The sequence below is a fragment of the Pogoniulus pusillus genome, chromosome 22 (genome assembly GCF_015220805.1).
Source record: "Pogoniulus pusillus isolate bPogPus1 chromosome 22, bPogPus1.pri, whole genome shotgun sequence".
NCBI lineage: Eukaryota > Metazoa > Chordata > Aves > Piciformes > Lybiidae > Pogoniulus > Pogoniulus pusillus.
The window spans coordinates 9,858,379-9,878,340 of NC_087285.1; the positions used below are offsets into that span (position 1 = coordinate 9,858,379).

The window sequence follows — 19,962 nt, forward strand, 5'->3', positions numbered from 1 at the left end:
GGCAGCATACAAAGCCAGATCAAGCACTGAAGGGAATTTGAAGGACAATGCTTTACCAAGACATTTTCACCCCTTGCTGCCCTTGCACCTGGGCCTTGACAAGCCAGCAAGATCCTGGCCAGACATCTTCTGCTGGTGACATGAGGCAGCAGCAGGGTCAGTTCAGAGATGAACTGAACAACTCAGGAACCAGGCAGCAACAGCAGCTTCACAAATCATTTAAAAGTGAACTCAACTCGCAGAGAGCTGACAGCAGACATGGGGATAGAGGGCAAGGATGAGAACTTGGGACAAAGAAAACCCAGGAAGCAGCTTTTCTGGAGATAGAACCAGCACTGGGAGACCTTTCTCTGCAGGGGGCTCAGGGCATGAACATGCCTGTCTTAGCAGCCAAGAGAGCAGGAGCATTTGAAACTCTGGCTAAATTGAGAATCAAGTTTTTTGTGAGGTCTCTGCTGATGTGACACAGAGGAGCTGTGCTTCTGAGATGGGTGAACCACCTCAGCTCTGGCCTTCACCACATCCTCCCGAGGCCTGCAGTAACAGAGGGATAAAAGCCATCTCAGAATGTGCAGCTGGGCCGTAGCAGACGTGCTTTGGGCTCAAAATGCTTTGGGGCCCAGTAGCTTCATGCCCTATGCTGGGTGCTGCTGAGTGACCAGGGAAAGGCACTGCCAGCACCAGCACCCAGCCTGAGGGACGCTGGGCAGCACCAGTCCCCGGTGAGCAGCGCACAGCACCGACATCACTTAGCCACTTCTTCGACAGATTTAAGTTCAAACTTCCTTTTTTTTTTTATTATTAAGCACATTCCACAGTACAAAGCTTTAGATCATGAACGATATCTGTACAATTTAACAGTTCCAAGAAGCTGTTCATACACCAACTTTCCAAACAGATAATTGGCAAACATAATTACAAGTTAGAGTTAGACTATCCCAGTGCTTCGAACATTAATATCGCAGTAATGTACAGTTGCTCAATTATGGTTAGCAAAACAAAGTCCAGGGTGCAGCCAGGATCACTACCATGAATCCCAGGAGCCACGTTCCTTGGGTGCCAATCACAAAAGTCCACCGCTATGTTACACAAAGCACAAAAGTTTCGACTGCATGTTCAATACCATCACCTCCCAAGGAAAAACAGGAATTTCAATCTTACACATGCATTGAAGGGAAGGACTCCGCTCTTCGGACACAAAGAGACCTCTTCTTCTTGTTTTCTTCAGGGCTGCGGCAGATCTTCTTCTTCTTAAACAGTTTAATATTAAAGCTATTAGATGAGAAGGGTAAAAGTAAGACACTTCACGAACTACTGCCAAGCTTACCAAAAAAGTGATCTGCTGGATCACGCTCGGGAGCGTGCCTGTCATCTTCAGAACTTCGTCACATTCGGTCATCTCCGTGAAATAAATATTGTCAGAGGAACGTCTAAGTGGGAGTTGAGGTTCAACACTGATCCCAACACCTCTCTCAATGTGAAGGGTGAAGAGGAGGAAGCCTTAAGTCACTCTCCTGCAAGAGGTTGGTGAGCACTCTCCCTGGATTTGCTGGAGACAGAGGTGGATGTGTTCCACCGGTACCGCCCCTCGGCAGCCGGGCATCCCTCACCCTCTGACTGCAAAAGGGAAAGCACAAACCCGAGAAAGTGCTGCCAGAGGGGGGGAAACACAAACAAAAACCCAACAAAACCCAAAAAGCAAAAAAACCCACAGAGGGTACAGAGGAGCAGAGGAATGAGGATACACTTCTGTGCCAGGAAAACCGGCCAAACTCACGCCACGCTTGGCTGGAGCATTAAAGGGAAGCCGCCACCACGTGCAGCTGATGCAGGTGAAACACCCACGTCTGCACTGACCCACATCCCGCTCTGGCAGCAGAAAAATGCAGCAGGGTTTGTGTCACCACAGAAATTAGAGGGGACACCATGCCAGTGTCAGGAGACACTGCTGGGACCTCCCAAGTGAAGCATGCCTCTGAAGAGGAACGGTGACCAGGACATCGTAACACAGTCACAGCTGCCAGCTACAGACAACTACTTAGCGTGGCCATCAGCATGGGAACCAGGGCGTTGACTTGAGGCACCTCCACTCCACCACACCAAAGTGTTACAGATCAAACATAAATAACTTGAACTTTGGCCCATGGTGTCTTCTCCACTGAGCAGCCAAACTAATGCTAGAGAAGGACATCAGCTGGTGTTGAAGGAAAGACATCTGTAAATACTGCGGCACAAAAATATAAGATACAGAACATAAATTAAACACATTTTTAATTCTTAAAAAGTTTAGAAATTACAGTTTAAAATATGTAGTTCCCATTAAAAAAAAAATCCTAAGGAATACTGAAAACCTCCTTCCGCAGAGAACAGGTCTGGGCAACTCACAGGAGCCCCTGCAGCGTCAGGAGCGAGAAGATCCTGCTGCCAAGTGCCACCAGGTTTGGCATTGGTGTGTAGTGTCAGGGGGTCCCGAGCCAGTCCCAGAGGCTGTGCTGTTATATGTACATCATATCTACATGCTCACAGAGGGCTGGAAGTGAGGCAAGCACACATGGGGAGCCTTTGCTCTACCAAACGCCGGGAAGCGCAGGACGGCTGGAGTAGAGAGCACAGGGCAAAGGGAAAGACAGTGCTACACAACTAGTTCAGATAACCTAGCCTGAATTCATTACAGGGAATCTCTCCTTTGAAAAGAAACTCTTGGTGCAGAAACAAGTAAACTGTCATCCAAAAAGAAAATATTACTGAGCAATTCAGAAATATTTCTAAGAGTCCAAGGTATGCTCCTACCAAACCAACCAGGCTCTGGATCTGGCATGAGAGTAAAGTCTAAAGGACAACGGTGACTTGGAAAGCAAAGCTCTGTACATTCTGGGCATGTGTTTGGCACCCAAATTTCATTGGAGAATGTTTGTTGGTTGTTGTTGTTGGTTTAGGTTTTTTTTTTTCTCTTTAAAGTCAGACAAAAGTGCAAAGCAATATAAATTAGGCCAAGTCCTTTCTTGACTTCTGATTTATTTCTGAAAAACAAGCCATCAGAGTTCAGTTTCTACGGACAATTTACATGTGAAGCTTTGGATTTCTCACTGCAGGGAAGGGAAGGCTTCTGAAATTCATCTACTCGAAGTCAGTGAATTTGTAGTAAATTCAAAGATGACCACTGAGAGCAGGAAAGAGTAAGAAATTTAGATATAGAATTGTGCTGCTTTGCATCTAACACAGCATCTAGAACCAATTTTGACTTTAACTGTCAATCAACATCTTCAGGCATGTAGTAGCCAAAAATCCAGTAGTTCAGACTGTGAAACCCTGAAAAAGACAAAAGAGATGCTGAAGTGACAGAAGACAGAAATCACAAAGCACCATTTGGAGACATCTGGAGGAGGTCATCACCACACCAACCTTCTACACTGCAGGATGAAACTAAAGGGGAAGAAAAACCTGTAAGGGTGCCACTCTTCTCTGAGGCACTAAGAACATGCTTGGTGGTAAGCACCTCCTTCTGTGCCACAAGCTCTTCCTTCAAGGAGGGCTACGCCACCACCAGAACGCTGCCTTTGTGGTGAAACATGGTCTGAATTCAGCTGAAAGGCAAAACTCTCAATGGCACTAGCCCCTTGGGGTCACCTACAGCTTGGCAGTTTGCTTATGTATAGTAAGAATCAAAACCCCTGCTGGGGACTGTAAAGTGGACCCCCAGCTGGTCTGGCTCCATGCTGAATGCCACGTACCTGCACACAGCAGCATGATGCTACTTTCCTCTCCACACTGCAGAGGAGCCAGCTCAGCATAGGGTGCACTTCAGTTGCTTTAACACGCGAGTTTTGAAGAAAGCAAACAAAAAACTCCAATAGTTTTAGATTTCAGTTCCCTTTTTCAGCTGTATGACTTCAGCACAAGAGGGACACAGAACTGCTGGAGAGGTTCCAGAGGAGGCCAGGAAGATGATCAGAGGGATGGAGCACTTCTCCTATGGGACAGGCTGAAACAGTTGGGGCTGTTCAGGATGGAGAAGAAAAGGGTCCAAGGAAACCTTAGAGCAGCCTTCCAGGACCCAAAAGGGGCCACAAAAAAGCCAGGGAGCGACTTTTTACAAGGGCTTGTAGTGATAGGACAGCGGGGAATGGCTTTGAGCTGCAAAAGGAGAGATTCAGACTGGAGATTAGGAAGAAATTATTGACAGTGAGGGTGGGGAGACACTGGCACAGGTTGCCCAGGGAGGTTGTGGATGTCTCCTCCCTGGAGATGTTCAAGGCCAGATTGGATGAGGCCTTGAGCACCTGCTCTAGTGGAAAGTGCCCCTGCCCATGGCAGAGGATTTGAACTAGGTGATCTTTGAGGTCCCTTCCAACCTAAACCAGTCTATGACTCTATGCATTATTAGCTTGAAGCCAGTGCAAGTTCTTAGCGTAACTAAACCTGAACTGTGATTTTTTACCTGCCACACCACCTTCCCAAACCATTTTTAAGGCCTGAGGAGAAGCTCCCTCCTTCTGATGAGAAATTCCCACCAAAGGTTAAAACATCTTTAGGCACTTCCCCTTCACTCCCCTTCCCCCAGCCCAAGGCCTAGTGCTTAATACAACAATATTAGACTATCATATGGTAACAATTTTTATCGTGTTACAATAAACAGGAGGAATTCAACAGAAAGCAATAAAACTCTGGCAGCCAACTGCCAGGACTGTCAGAAACCATCGGCTCTGAAGAGGCGTCACATTGCAAGCCCTGTGAAACAGTGCAGAGGGCTGCTGCAGACTTCAGAAGCCATCCTGTCTGAAAGCACAGAAAACCTGTTTCATTAAATGTCACAGTGAAATACTAGCTGCTTGACCACGATTTTCTGTAGATTTATAGGTTATGGCTTCTGAAGTCAGACAAACCTGTCAAAAAGTGACACCACAGCATCTCGCCCCACATAGGGAATAATTACTAAGGAACTGTCACTCCCAGCCCAACAGCTCCCAGGATATGGAGGTCTGCATGGCTTTGGTTGTACAGAATCACAGAATGTTAGGGCTTAGAAAGGACCTCCAGAGATCAACAGGTGTGACTCTGCACACCAGTCTGTGTGTGAGACTTCTACCTAATGTCATGGGCTGGTTCAGAAGACAGCTTTTTGCTTTGACCCTGTTACAACACAGAGCCAACAGATCCAAGTGTCATTCCCAGAGAGTATGTTATCCTGGCCTTTTTTGTTTAAATGAGCAGGAGTTCAGCTGGTAGGAAAAGCAGCCAATGCTTTCCCAAAGAACACTGACAGGTGAGAGAAAATTCATCTTTAAGAGCCAGTGTCTCAAAGAAGCAAAGTGTGGCTTTGCAGTGGTGCCCAGTGACAGGACAAAGGGCAATGGGAAAAACTGGAACCCAAGAGGTTCCATCTATGTATGTGCAGAAACCTTTCTGGTGTGAGTGTGCTGGAGCCCTGGAGCAGGCTTGCCCAGAGAGGCTGCGGAGTCTCCTTCTCTGGAGAGATTGCAAACCTGACCAATGTTGCTTTAGCAGGTAGGGTGGACTAGGTGATCTTCAGACCCCCACCATGCTGGGATTCTTTGTCTTTGCAAGGAAAGGTGTTTCCTAACCAGAAGCAGAGATCTACAGGAGGAGCAGAAAAATCTGAAGGACTGATTGCCACCTAAACAGACAGACAATCGAGATCTCTGTTCATGTAAAGACAGGGAAAGCTTTTCCTATGATGTTTAGGAAATACTCATTATCTTCTTAAATAAAATAGATCCTTCCCATTGGAGCAATGGTACTCCCAACTCTTCTTGCTGTGGTGTCTCCCCATCCTTGGAAGCATCCAGTCTTGGTGCTGGCAGAGATAGTCCCTGGAGAGAGGTGTGACCACCCTGTGCTTTGGTAGGGCAGTTCCTACGTCTCCAAGTCCCAGCATTTGCAGCTGTTTATAGTTTGAAGTGCAAACGTTGGCAGCAGTGCAGATGACAAAAGGAAAAGAGTCTCCTGTCCTAATAAGCAGGTCTACAGCAGAGCTTTCACCCACTGTGCTTCATGAGCTAAGCAAAGATGACTGGCAGAGAAGTGGAAACAAACCAGGTGGAGTTCATGTGCACCATTTCTGACAGCTCTGAGATGTCACACTGCCCAACAGGCTGCAACCTTCACTTCTGAAAGCTTTCCCTGCCATTTGTGGCCATCACCAAAGAGCTCATTTCTGATGAGCACCCGTCAAAGTCTGTGCATGCCCAGCTGACTACAGATGCACTACAATGCCCGTTACAAAGCATCAAGAGTGATGGGAGGTTCTGACTGAACACCTGTGCAATACATCAAGCCTGCTTAAGTCCAAAGAATGTTGTTAATAACTTCCCATAAATACCCAATTCTACACAGGAGGGATCATAGAAAGGGATGAGATAACATGACAAGGTTTGTAAGATGAAGCATGACCATACAAAGATCAGATGGTTTAAAGAAGTGGCACAAATAGCTTTTATTTCCTTAAGGAAAACATAGAATCATAGAATGCTTTGGGTTGGAAGGGACCTCCAAAGCTCATCTAGGCCAACCTCACTGCAATGGCAGCTTCCACTAGATCAGGTTGCTCAGAGTCTTGCCCAGCCTTTCCTTGAGTATCTCTGGGGTTGGGACATCAAATACCTCCCTGGGCAACCTGTTGCAGTGTTCCAGCACGCTCACAGGAAAGAGCTTGTTCTTGACACCCAGTCTAAACCTGCTCTTCTCTAACATCAGCTGCTTATTTTGACAAAGGCAAACTGCAGGCAGAGAGATAAGTGCCGATGCTTGTAGTAGATCCAGTAAGAGGGAGACTCACCTTCTGAGGGCAGTAAAGTGCAGACTGTTATCTGGAGATGTAAGTGTATGTTCTAGATGGAGAGCGGGTCTCATTCTGGGCACTGGGTGGCACGTTTAAGAAATCCCAAATCAGAATTGTATCGTCATGGGAACTACTGATGATCTGAAACTCATCAAACTGGAGTCTAAAGACACGTCCCGAATGTTCCTGCGAGCAACACAAAACCAAGTGAGCAAGGCAAGAGGAGGCAAACGTTTCAGTGGTACTCACAGGGGTATCTGGACACAGAAGGCTGTGTCCAACCCCTGGTGTGCTGGTTAATAAACCTGGAGTTCTAATTACACTCGAGCTTAAGCAAAGTTGCTTCTGCAGCTTTTTGCAGCAGAACACATGGCTCACAGATGCAGGGCTTGTAAAGCCTATGGCCTTCCCCGGCAGGGCCAGCCTGAGGTGATGAAAGCCAAGAGGCAGCAGCACTTTGGAGGGCTAGCTGGCACTGACAGCCTGCTAGGACTCTCCTCTTACATAAGACTCATGTTTGGCACTGCTGCTGACTCTGGTTTTGCACGGCCCTGATACACCACATCAGAGCTTCACCCAAGATGAAGGCTGACTTATGAGTCAGGGTGACTGTGCTCAAAGGCTGCCACAGAAAGGGAGCTGGAGGAGTTTATGCTCCATTGGCTCTTCCAAGGAATCTCAAAATGGGACTAAGAGACACATGAAAAGTTCTCTTCTTTGTCCTGCTTAGGCATTTTCTATCAAATTAAAAGCAGCACACTGCTTTTTTTAGTTAGAGAACTAACCAAAGCTGTCACACTGATCTCCAGACAGTGACCTGAGCTACAGAATGCCCACAGCAGAAGAATCAGCTCTGTCAGTACAACTAAATACATCCTATTCAGATGGAATGAAGGAAGAGTTAGATCTCACCTCTCTGCAAAAACTACTGGACAGCAAGAAAAATGAGAAGCATTTCTGGCCATGAAAGCACTTCTTTAGGTGTTGGAAAGGTCAAGCACAGGCTGAGTAAGACAGTTACCATCACATGCAGTCAATAACTTTGGGTTGCTACCAGCTTGTCAAACTGACCCCCACAGTAAACACACATTTCATTCTTTTTAAACAATGAACTAATTTTCTCAGTCTATTTTTAATTAAGTCAATTGTCATAAATCAACTCCCTTATTTACAAAGAAAACTATCACTGACAGCCCTGTGAAGTGACTGCAAATAACAGGATAATCCATTGAACTCAACCATCCCTTCTCCTCTCCACATCTCTTCCTCTCTAACTGAAGGTTTAGGAGAAAGGTCTGGGAAAGGTTCACAAGATTCATCCCCTCTTTTTAATATGAGGAAATTTAAAGTACACTGATATCAGGGAAACACACCAGTAACCAGAATGACTAGAAAATCTCGATCTTTCTTTTAAGCTCAACTCTAAATCATTCATGTGGTTTTTTTTTCTTCTTTATTCTCAGCATAAGCAGCAGCCCAAGCTTTATAAAACATCCTGAGATTCTCAGCCCACTACCAAGTAACAAAATGCTTCTCACTCCCAACCAAAAGATCTGAGATAACCTCAAATGAATTAACTTTACATACCACCAACGTACGCAAGCATAATGTACTTGCTGGGGCACGAGGGTCAAGAGCAGCTTGCAAGTCCCAAACTTTAATTTTGCTATAAAAGAAAACCAGAAGGTTAATAGAAAGTCTTATTTCAAGGATAAGCACAAAAGAAACACCTCAAGCAATGGAGAACATTCCAGATTTCCCCTGCTGGTTCATCAGGATTAAGCAAAATGTTAGATCTGTCTTTGGTAAAATACTAAATCTGGTAAAACACAGGCGGGTTTGGGTTTCCTTTTTAGCAGCAGAGTGAATGGACCAATGGGTTGGTTATATGGGAGACTAAGTATACACAAGCTACTCTGGAAATGCAGAGGAACTCAAAAGCTCACAGTGACGTTCCAGTGGGAAATAGGCTGGGTTTGACAGCCCCAGTGGGACACTAAACCCTAACAGAAGGCTAGAGGCATGTACAGTTCAAGAGTTGCTTTCAGTAACTGCTGCTTGCTTCAAGCATTAATCAGGCAGAGAAAGAAAGGGAGGCTTTGGCCGTGGCTGTAAGCTGTGTGTGTCCACTGAACACTGGCCAACTGAGCACATCAGGAATGCTGATGGCAGGGCTCCTGCCCTCAACCCAACAGAAATCATCACTGAAGACTTCCAAGAGCCTCACCAGATACAACTGTGCTCATGGCAGACATTTTTTGTGCTGCTGTCGTACAAAAAACAGCCTAAATTGCTCTAAGCACAAGGGATTGACTCCTGAGGGAAGAAACAAAGAAATGTCACCTCAGCCAACAAAAGTTTGAAAGTCACATTTGAGTGGTAACACAACTGAGCAGTGTGCTACACAGCACCAAAAAAGCAGTTTCTAGGCTACTTTTTTACAGCCTGCTGCATGGAAATGCACTCGGTGAAATACTTATCTCTAAGTCAAATCAGGAGATAACTCCTCCAGAAGGGAGCACAAAGCTCAGAGGCTCAGACAATGCTTTGCTAGGAATGTTTAGAAACTGCTTTCAGCAACATACCCATCATAGGCTCCACTGACAATCCTCTTGTTGTCGAACCTGATGCATCGAACCAGTTCTTCGTGGCCTTCTAATACTCTTAAACAGGCACCACACTCAATGTCCCATAGCCTTAAGAGAACAGAGCAGACAGTCTTGGATCACTGCAGGCTCAGCACTACCTCACCTGCAGGTCTGGAAGCATGGCAGTGAGTGGGCTTCTGTGGCAGACAGCACCTCACTGGCTTCAAAGGCATGAGAATGAGGACGGGTGCCTTGCATGCACTTCAGAGACAAGTTTGTGTTTCAGTACTGTGCCCACCTCCAAGCTTTATGTCCAGTTCTGAGTACTGCCTCCAGCTCTGTGCTCCCCAAGAGACACAGGGCACTACTAAAGTCCAGCAGAGGCTCCAAAGATGCTGAGGGGCCAGGAGCATCAATGTGGGCATCTCTGAGAGACCTGGGGCTGCTGACACTGAAGAAGAGCAGCCTGAGAGGCAATCTGCTCAATGCTCAGCCAGAGCTGAAGGGTGGGGTCTGGTCAGTGGAGCACAGTGACAAGGTGCAACAGGCACAACCTGGAAACCAGGAGGTCCCACCTGAACAGGAGAAACTTCTTTGATGTGAGGGTACTGGAGTCCTGGAGCAGGCTGCCCAGAGAGGTCCTGGAGTCTCCTCTGGAGAGATTCCAAACCCACCTGGCCATTTTGATCCTGGGCAAGCTGCTGTGGGTGCCCCTGCTTTAGCAGGATGGTTGGAGTGGATGATCTCCAGAGACCTCTTCCAACCTCACCATGCTGAGATTCTATGTATCAAAACTGAGTCACTGAAAACCACATCCAAGTGAAGGTAGGACAGTGTACCAAGTTATCTTGGGAAATTTTTTCTACTTGCTTAAACCAACGATTCAAAGTTCAGAACATAATGACAAAAAACAGTGAGAAAAGTTTTCTTTACCTCTCCAAGCAGAAGCCAAGGTGATAAACCACGGCAACAATTAAGAAACTCAGTGTGAAAAAGTGGGGCACTGAGCTTTACATCAATGATAAACAAAGTTCATTCATACATCATCTGCTCCAGAAGCATGATGTGTAAGGAAGTTTTGCAGATGCAGCAGTGCAGGCCAGCACCTAAGGTGAGAGGAAACCCTGTTCTCACACACATGCTGTTACACACCAACAGCAGCTGGTGGGCACCCACCTAATGGTGTTGTCTGAAGAGCCGCTGACGACTAGTCGATCCCTGTACTGCAGGCATGCAATGCCACGCTTGTGCCCGTTGAGAGTGCGAACAAACTCACACGTACTTGTGCTCCAGACCTGTGAGACACAACAGAAAGGCTCCTCTCAGAATTACACCCAAACAAGGCATTGGAGTTCCAGCAGAAACCCTGAGGAACTCACAGACAGAACAGGTCTGAGGTCAGCCTTTGCTAGAACTGGAATGAAAACTCATCCTGGGGTGTATTAGAAGGGCTGTGGTTAGTAGGTTGAGAGAGGTTCTGCTCCCCCCTCTACTCTTCCCTAGTGAGGCTGTATCTGGAATATCGTGTCCAGTTCTGGAACCTTCAGTTTAAGAAGGACCTCAGGAAGTTGCTTGAGAATCCACCACACAGCCACAAAGATGCTCAAGGGAATGGAACATCTCCCTTATGAGGAAAGGCTGAGGGAGCTGGGGCTCTGTAGCTTTGATAAGAGGAGACTGAAGAGTGACTTCATTCATGTTTCTAAAGAGGTGAAAGGCAGTGATGGGAGGACAGAGCCAGGCTCTGCTCAGTGATGTCCAATGGTAGGACAAGGGGCAAGGGCTGCAAGATGGAACAGAGGAGGTTCCACCCCAACATACAGGAAAACTTTTTCCCTTTGGGGGCAACACAGCCCTGAGGCAGGCTGCCCAAAGAAGTTGTGGAGTTTCCTTCTCTGGAGACTTTCAAAACCTGCCTGGATGCACTCCTGTGTGACCTGTTCTGGCAGGGAGTGCTGGACTGGTTGAAGTCTCAAGGTCCCTCCCAACCCCTAACATTCTGTGATTTTCTACCTTAATAGGTAAGAATATCCCTTAAAATCAGATTAGAGTCAGAGTCAGTCTTAAGGTCCAACCTATATGAGAGCTCTCAACTCACTTTAATGGTCCTGTCCCCTGATGCTGACACAATGTACTTGTCATCGAAGTCCACCACGTTGACAGCAGCACGATGGCCAACTAAGACACGGCGCAGGGTGATGTCAGTTGGTGATGCCATATCCCAAACAGCAATTGATCTGTCCTTTGAGCACGTCACCATCAAGCCATTGCTGAATCTCAAATGAAGCACTGCTTCGTTGTGATGAATCAAGGTGTTCAGAACTTCACCTGTATTTACATCCCACACTCTGCAACAGAAAAGGGGTTTATTGCCAAGGAAGGGTGGTGGCTGGGCATGGTGCAAAGTGAAACATGAACAAGGCTGCTGTTACCCTGAATAGAGGGCTCTCTGATTATGTAACACCTCTCTGGGTTTGAGAAAGGCAGGAGGATGGGAGTTGAGAGAAGTATACTTGTTTGCCTCTCAGATTTGTAAGCAACAATTAACAACAGTGAACCGCTAGGCCAGGAACTGCCTACGCTGGGACCAGAGCCAGGACGAATTGCTGCTTAGCAATTCCACAACTCTTCCAGGTGACTAAACCTTGTATGATGTATAAATTGATTGGACAGACCACAACAAATGCTAGCAAATATGTTTATTTGTTTTTTTCTCCAGTTTAACATCATTCATGTAAGTTTCACACATGCCAGTAGCAGCTGGGATGCAGCGCCCCCAGGAGCTACCTACTGCTTACATGAAGTGAAAGTTACACTAATTTAGAATTAGAACTTGAAGGGTGTTGAGCTCTGCTCTTCACTTTGTAGAAATGGGTACTGATGTATCAATGCAAGACACCAAGAAGTGACACTAAAAGAGACAAGGCTGTTCAACTGAGCTGTACCCAAGTGTCTTTACACTGACATTTCCCAACCATTACATTCATAAAAGCATTTAAACTCCATCATCACAACTGCAGACAATGCTCCATGTATACCAAATACTCTGGCACTAGTCAAGAGAAATGTCAGAAGGCACTAGAAGAAACCCAAACTGAAGGAAATATTCCATAGCTGGCCACCAGCTATTCTACAACTTCAGGACATGCCTTGAATTACCTGAGTCATAGTTCTACAAAATCCTTAACACAAAAAAACCCAAACACAAAAATCATATTTGAAAAGAAGAAACAAAACCAAACAAAAGCCTCAAACTTGAAATTGATGCTTTGTTAAAGGTGCTCACTGATATTTAGAGGTTACTGTAACTATTCCCAGCCCAGATACTCAAATGACTTCTCTACAAACCCTTATACACTCACCTCACTGTAGAATCTGAAGATCCAGTTACAATGACTCTCTCATCGTACTGCAGACAAAGAACCGAGCCAGTATGTCCTGTTAATACTTTCAAACATTCCAAGCTTGTTTTGTCCCAGATCTGTTTAAAGACAAGAAGTATAAATGAATTACCAACATCAGGAATGTGGATCCAAGACTTTAACATTATCACAGCTGCAAAGGAAGGAAGAAAACTAGAGCTAGCAGGAAGAAGTCAGAGGTGGTTATGACCCTGACCAATCAGTGAGCCCATCCTCCTTTTCAGCTTCAGGAAATCCAGTTCTGGGCAACCCAGTTCAAGAAGGACTTCAAGGAAATGCTTCAAGGAGCCCAGCCATGAAGATGCTGAAGGGAGTGGAACATCTTTATGAGAAAAGGCTGAGGAAGCTGAGTCTCCATAGCTTGGACAAGACGAGACTGAGGAGCAACCTCATATATGTTTATAAAGATATGAAGGGCAGTGTTGGGAGGAGGGAGCCAGGCTCTGCTCAGTGATGACCAGTGATAAACAAGGGACAACAGCTGCAAGCTGGAGCAGAGGAGGTTCCAGGTAAACATAAGGGAAAACCTTTTCACTGTGAGGGTGACAGAGGCCTGGAACAGGCTGCCCAGAGAGGTTGAAGCCAAACACTAGAAAAGCCTGCCCTGGAAGGTTGTGGAAGCTGCTTCTATGGAGATGTTCAAAGACAGATTGGATGACATCTTGAGCAACCTGGTGCAGTGGAATGTGTCCCTACCCATGGCAGAGGTGTTGAAACTAGATGATCTTTAAGGTCCCCTCCAATCCAAACCATTCTGAACCTATGAACGCTGGTTTCACAAGCATTTCCCTGTGATCAATGGCACTGATCTGTGTCTGGCAGCTCCCAAACTTTCCAAAGTGCAAGTGAGAGGTCTGCCAGGCTGCAGAAGACATCCCATCCTCACAAAGCCTGCACAGATAAATAGCATCCCATGAAGACAAAAGCGCCCAAGGAAACAGATGCAGCCAGGCTTTGCAAGGCAGAATCACCCCCTTGTCTCTAGGGAGAAGACTGACAATGGTGTTTACCTTAATGGAGTTATCTCGTAGGCCACTGATAATCTTCTCATCATCATACTGTAAACAGTAGACACCTTTGCTGTTCTCCGAGCGGCACTGGATCCTTTGCAAGTTGTGTCGCCCACATCGCCAGTTCGATTCTATAGTCTGACGGGGGGAGACAAGCAGGAGTTAGCCTTGAGTAGGACTCTTCCAACACACACACAGCAACCTCTCTGCCTTCACACACACCATTTCTGCAGCTGAAGTCATACAAAACTTTCTTGTATCTTTTTTTTTCCCCTCCTTAAAATCTGGCAACAATACAACTGAAGATTTCAAGTAACCCAAACTTAATTTTTGCCCCCCTTAAAATGTATGGAAGTGCAAATCTCAACATTTTGCTCCTAAGGGATATTTCTAAGGAAACTGAGCTAACAGCTTAAAAAGTCACTAAGTGCTGCACAGCAGAACCAAGATGATTGCAACGCTTTAACCATCTTTGTTACTTACAAGACTACCAAGGTTGGCATTTTGGATAAGGTGGTGATAACAGCAATCCATGCAGAGACCTCCAGGCCAACACTCGCAGTACCTACACAGGTTGGGATGCTTTCCAACTTCCCACACAGGCACCAGAGCACCCCTGGAGATACTCAAGGTCAGGCTGGAGAAGGCTCTGAGCGACCTGACCTAGTGGAGGATGTCCCTGCTGACTGCAGGGGGGCTAGGTGACCTTTGGAGGTCACTTCAAACCCAAATCATTCTAGGATTCTATAAGTTCACTATAGGAAGCTACTTAAGACAATGCTGGCTGCAGACAACACTTGAGTTTCTCATTTAGGTGGCAGCTGTGAGTGCCATGCAGGTGCACAGTTCAATCCTGTGAGGAGCTGTCAATGCATTTAGGCACTATACAGCGTGGCTACTGTGGGAAAATACTCGCTGTTTTCCAAGCCCTTGTAAAATCCCCTTACACTGAGTAAACGTTCAATGGGCTGGGAAAGTGGCCACGGTACACAGAGAACGTACAGCAGCATTTCAACTGGCAACAGAGTGAAAACAGATGTGGAGGTATAGAGAAATAACATTATTTTAGATGACTGAATAGGCTGAGTGGGTGGGCGACCTGGAGGACCCTCTGAAAAGGAACATGTTTAATACAATACTGGCAACCACATGAAAGCTGCTGCCTGTAGGAAACTTCTGGTTGTTACTGGATAGCCCAGTTAGCAAAAGGCTCCATCTGTAGCCTCCTTCCAGGAGATATCTTAATACATTGTGTATAGGCTGAGTAGGTAGGCATGCACGTAGAAAGGGTGAGGAAGGAATTGCTGTGTTTTATGGACTGTTACAAGCACCAGGGAGCCAATGATCATAGAAACACAGAATTGTTTTGGCTGAGAAACACCCTTAAGACCTTAAGAGTCCAGCCATTATCTAACTCTACCCAGTCTGGTGCTAAACCACGTCCCTCAGCACCCCCAAAATGCCTCCAAGGATGGGATTCAATCGCCTTCCTGGGCAGCCTGTTCCAGTGAAGAAGTCTCTTCTAATGTCCAATCTAAACTTCCCCTAGTGCAACTAGGGGCCATTTCCTCTTGTCCTATCACTTGTTACTGGGGAGAAGAGACCAACACCCACCTCGCTCCTATCTCCTTTCAGGGAGTTAGAGAGAGCCAGAAGGTCTCCCCTCAGCCTCCCCAGGCTCCACAGCTGCTCCTCACCAGACCCTTTGCCAGCTTCATTGCCATTCTCTGCCCTGCTTCAGCACCTCTATGTCCTTAGAGCGAGGGGCCAAAGTTGAAGCCAATAGTCAAGATGTAGCCTCAAGAGTGATGAGTACAGGAGGATGATCCCTGCCCTGCTCCTGCTGGTCACACTGTTGCTGATACAGGCCAGGATGCTGGTGGCCTGCTGATTCAGGGCAAGGCTGGTGGCCTTCTTAGGCACATACTGGCTCATGGTCAGCTGGCTGTTGACCAACATCCTGAGGTCTTTCCCTGCTGGGAGGCTTTTCAGCCACTCTGCCCCAAGTCTGGAGCATCCATAGGGTTGTTGTGACCAAGTAATGAAAAGCCCCACGATTTATTTGCATATTTATGGCACCAGGCCTAAACCTAACACATGCAACCTCTATGGCTATATTTTCCAGAAAGCCCCTCAAAGTCTCCAAGATAACTGCCTCTGATAGGCTGGTAATTAGAAGAAGCTGCAGAACACCATCTCCTCAGCTCACAAACACAGAACAAACATTTTTCACATTTTCTAAAAGCTCACTGGAGCAACAGCAGCAAGGAGCTGACAAACGCTGCACAATCAGCAAAACCTGGACATCCAAGGGATAAAGACCAAGCACCAAGCCAAAGCATCTGCCACAGCAGGAAAGCCATTTGGCAGCTGAAGAAATGTAGAAATGGATTTTAAAAAAAGGCATTTAGAGAGAAAAGTACACACACAAAGTAGTCCAAGCTGCAGAGGTATAGCCAAGCCTTGACCCTGCCAGAATATGTTGCTGGTACAAAGATGTACAGTAAAAAAAACCAAGAGAGATGCAATTCATCTGGATTAACAGTTGGAACATTAACTACACGTTGGAAGGGTTATGGATAATCTTCTAGGAATAGGGATTTCTTCCCACTTGATAATGTACACTGTGTTCAGCTCCTTGGCTGAAAACTGCATTTCAGCCTTGTGAATGTTATTGCAGCACAAGTGGGTTTATCTTAATCTCATAAAGCAAGGAGCTTCTGTTCCCTCTGAATACACAGTTCTCCTGCAAATGGGGCAGACAAAAAGAAAGGAACACACAGATCTGTTCTGTACTTGGGGTTTCTCCTGAAGCACCAGGCACTTACACCAGGGGCAGATCAAATCCAAACCCTCATTCAGTGGACAAAAGAAGATCAGCAGGTATCACCTAGCTGGGCTTTTGTAGAGCCTTTGACACAGTCTCCACAACATTGTTGTCTCTAAGCTGACTAGATACAGATTTGATAGGTGGACTGTCCAGTGGATAAGGAATTGGATGGATGACTGCATCCAAAGGGTAGTGGTCAACAGTGTGATGTCCAGATGGAGACAGGTGACCAGTGGTGTCCTTCCAGAGTCTTCAATTTGGACCAGTGCTGTTTAATACCATCTTCAATGCTACGAACAGCAGGATTGAGTGCACCCTCAGCAGGTTTGCAGATGATACCAAGCTGAGTGGTGTGGTTGATAAGACTGAAGCATGAGATGGCATCCAGAAGGACCTGGACAGGCTGGAGAGGTGGGCTGAGAACTTCATGAGGTTCAACAAGGTAAAGCACTAGGTCCTGCACCTAGGCTGGGACAACCCTCGATATCAATACAGACTGAGGGATGAGGAGACTGAGAGCAGCCCTGAAGAAAAGGACTTGGGGGTGCTGGTGGGTGAGAAGCTGAATATGAGCAGACAGTATCAGCTTGCAGCCCATAAGGCCAATGGCATTCTGGGCTGCACAAAAAGCAGCATGGCCAGCAGATGGAGAGAGAGGAGTCTACTCCCTGTGCTCTGGTGAGACCTTACCTAGAACACTGCATGCTGCTCCAGAGCCCTCAAGGCAGGACAGACATGAAGCTATTTGAGTGGGTCCAGAGAAAAGCCACCAAAATGATCATGAGGCTGAAGAACCTCTGCTACTAGGACAGGCTGAAAGAGATGGGGTTGTTCAGCCTGGAGAAGAGTAGCCTCCAGAGAGACCTAATAGAGCCCTCCCAGTACCTGAAGGGGGCCTACAAGAAAGCTGCAAAGGGACTGTTTACAAAAGCATGCAGTGATAGGATAGAAGTCAATAGTTTGAAATCAGAGAAGATTTAGATTGGATGTTAGGATCAAGTTCATTAGGATAAAGGCAGTGGAACACTACAACAGCTTTCCAGCCTCCCATACAGGCATCAGAGCATCCCTGGAGATATTCAAAGTCAGGGTGGACAAGGCTCTGAGCAACCTGATCTAGTGGAAGATGTCCCTGCTGACTGCAGGGGAGTTGGACTAGATGGATGACCTTTGAAGTTCCCTCCATTCTAAACCATTCTATGAATCTATGAGGCACTTACACCAGGAGCAGTTCAAATCCAAAGCCACAGTCATGAAAACAGAGTAAGGTCCTTTAAGATGCTTTGATGATACATGGGACTGTACACAACACCTGGCAAAGAACAATGCTGCTGAAAACCAGAACCACTGCACTTTTTCAGGCTCCACTGGAGTAACTAAGCTTATGCACAACAGCATCAAAATTCAAAGTCCTTTTTAAACCGGTAGTTATCAGCCCCTATCAGAGCATAGAGGCATTCCAAGTACTCCAATAGGAACAAATCCCTCCTTCAGATCTGCAGAAGGAAAAGAGCAGCCTTACTTTGCCCATTTGTGGAAAAAAAGAGGTACAATGTTGGCAAAGTGATTAGAAAAAGCCAAGCCAGGCATGTGTCCCACACTAGGGGCAGCTGAAAGGAGGCTTCTGTCCTGTTCAGACATGAAAGGCAAAACCTGTGCCATGCACTACAAGAACTTTGTCCCTGCTGCTCAAAAACCTCTCCTTTCCTTGTCCAGTTTCATCAAGAAATGTCTTTTGGAAAGTGCCTGTAGAGTAAGGATTTCAAAGTCAGTCTGAAAAGACGCCTAGGGACATAGTGCTGACTGGATTCTCCACACGCACAGGCATTTCCCCAGCAACATCACTAGAACAGGACTAAACAAACCCATCTCTCTCAGAAACTATACACTGCAACTTCCACAATCACAGATCTTCCAAAGCTAGCAATGACTAAGGCTGAGAGTTAACTTTTTCCCCCTTTTCTAACTTTCCCAAGGCTTTATCATTTCAGTTCCAGTCTCAAAATCAGAACCTTCTCAAAATTCAGCAGAACACACATGGTGTTTATCTGATGGCCTGGCACCAGATTTTCTTAGTCTTCAGCAAAATCACATTAATTCTCATCTTAATTAGGTGGACCTAAGTCTCCATGGAAACAAGATGAGGGCACTTGCCATGTGCCTTAAGATAAAGGGAATATTTATGAAACAAGTCTCTCAGCTCATCACAAGAAATAGATATTTGGGCTAATCCCGAGGGGAAAACAGAACAGTTGGCCAAGCTTCACAAATAATATGGAAAAAATCCAGGGACTTAGGGTTCTGGAATTAGCAGCACCAAACTTCTCATCCTGGCACAGTGCCATTAAGCAGCTGATCTTCCCCACAACGCTCTGGGACAGCACCCGGGCACAGGGCTGCACCCAGGGCCAAGCAGACTATCTCCACAAACAAGCTCTTGCAAACCTGGGTTCAGTTTTCCAGAATAAGCCCCAAATCAGCTTTTCCCCTTAAAAAAATACTCCTAAAGAAAGTTGGCAATTCAACATCTGACTTGGAGGCATTTGAAGAGACTGGACCACCTCTCATGAAATGAAAACCAATTAAATATTTGGCTTCACAGTGGAGGTGGAGAGGAGCTACCTCTTTCCAAGAACTGGGTTTGAGACCTCTAAATGCCCTCTCATGTTCAAATCCAATGATTTCACAAGTGACATTATGTTCCTAAAATGTGCTTGGCATGAAACAAACAGAGATTGGCACTAAGAAACTTCCAGCGAGGCAGGGGCACATCCCTTTGCCAAATCACTGCCTGCAGTACCTAACAATGCTTTGTGCTTGCATGGACTTTTGACCCAAAATGCAAATAGAGCCCAAGGGAAGGAATTCAGATTTGCTATTTATCATCTCTCATTTTCCCTTCCAATTGTTGATTCAGGTTTTGGATTTCTTTTCCAATTCTGTCAGTCAATCCCAAGGCAAGAGCACATTCTCCTTTGAGCTTACCTCTGTGCACAACCCACTTCAGTACCAGTGGCAGACAATTAAGAAGTCTTCTCATTAGAAACAGTCTATGAGAATTTGGTTCATCTTTGTGCTCCACAGGTAGATTTTCTTCTGTGACATCAACTATGTATTAAAAAAAGCCAGCTCCTTTTGAACACCAGAAAAATGCCTTACAAAAATACTTCTGTAATAATATAAATGCTAATATGGTAGCCTTTGGCTCATCACTAGCTCCCTAAACTCTGACCCTCTGACAGAAACAGGAAGATATTATTAAAGGTCCAGCAAAATATTTGAAGAAAAAACATTTTGGTATTCAGAGATACAA

The 19,962-nt window shown here is 46.0% G+C and overlaps 1 protein-coding gene across 4 annotated transcripts in view; it reads right to left on the reverse strand.

Moving 5' to 3' along the window:
- Positions 1–769: 769 nt before the first annotated feature.
- The window catches only part of FBXW11 (F-box and WD repeat domain containing 11), a 70,151-nt gene continuing 50,958 nt past the window's right edge, over positions 770–19,962 (reverse strand). For all 4 annotated transcript variants that reach the window (XM_064161650.1, XM_064161648.1, XM_064161652.1 and 1 more), the window contains 8 exons: positions 13,820–13,957; positions 12,750–12,868; positions 11,486–11,735; positions 10,564–10,682; positions 9,385–9,495; positions 8,387–8,465; positions 6,797–6,985; positions 770–3,309 (listed from right to left, as the gene is read on the reverse strand). In XM_064161650.1, coding sequence (XP_064017720.1) covers positions 6,824–6,985; positions 8,387–8,465; positions 9,385–9,495; positions 10,564–10,682; positions 11,486–11,735; positions 12,750–12,868; positions 13,820–13,957 — 978 coding nt within the window. In that variant the 3' untranslated portion in view covers positions 770–3,309; positions 6,797–6,823. The remainder of the gene's footprint in view (positions 3,310–6,796; positions 6,986–8,386; positions 8,466–9,384; positions 9,496–10,563; positions 10,683–11,485; positions 11,736–12,749; positions 12,869–13,819; positions 13,958–19,962) is intronic.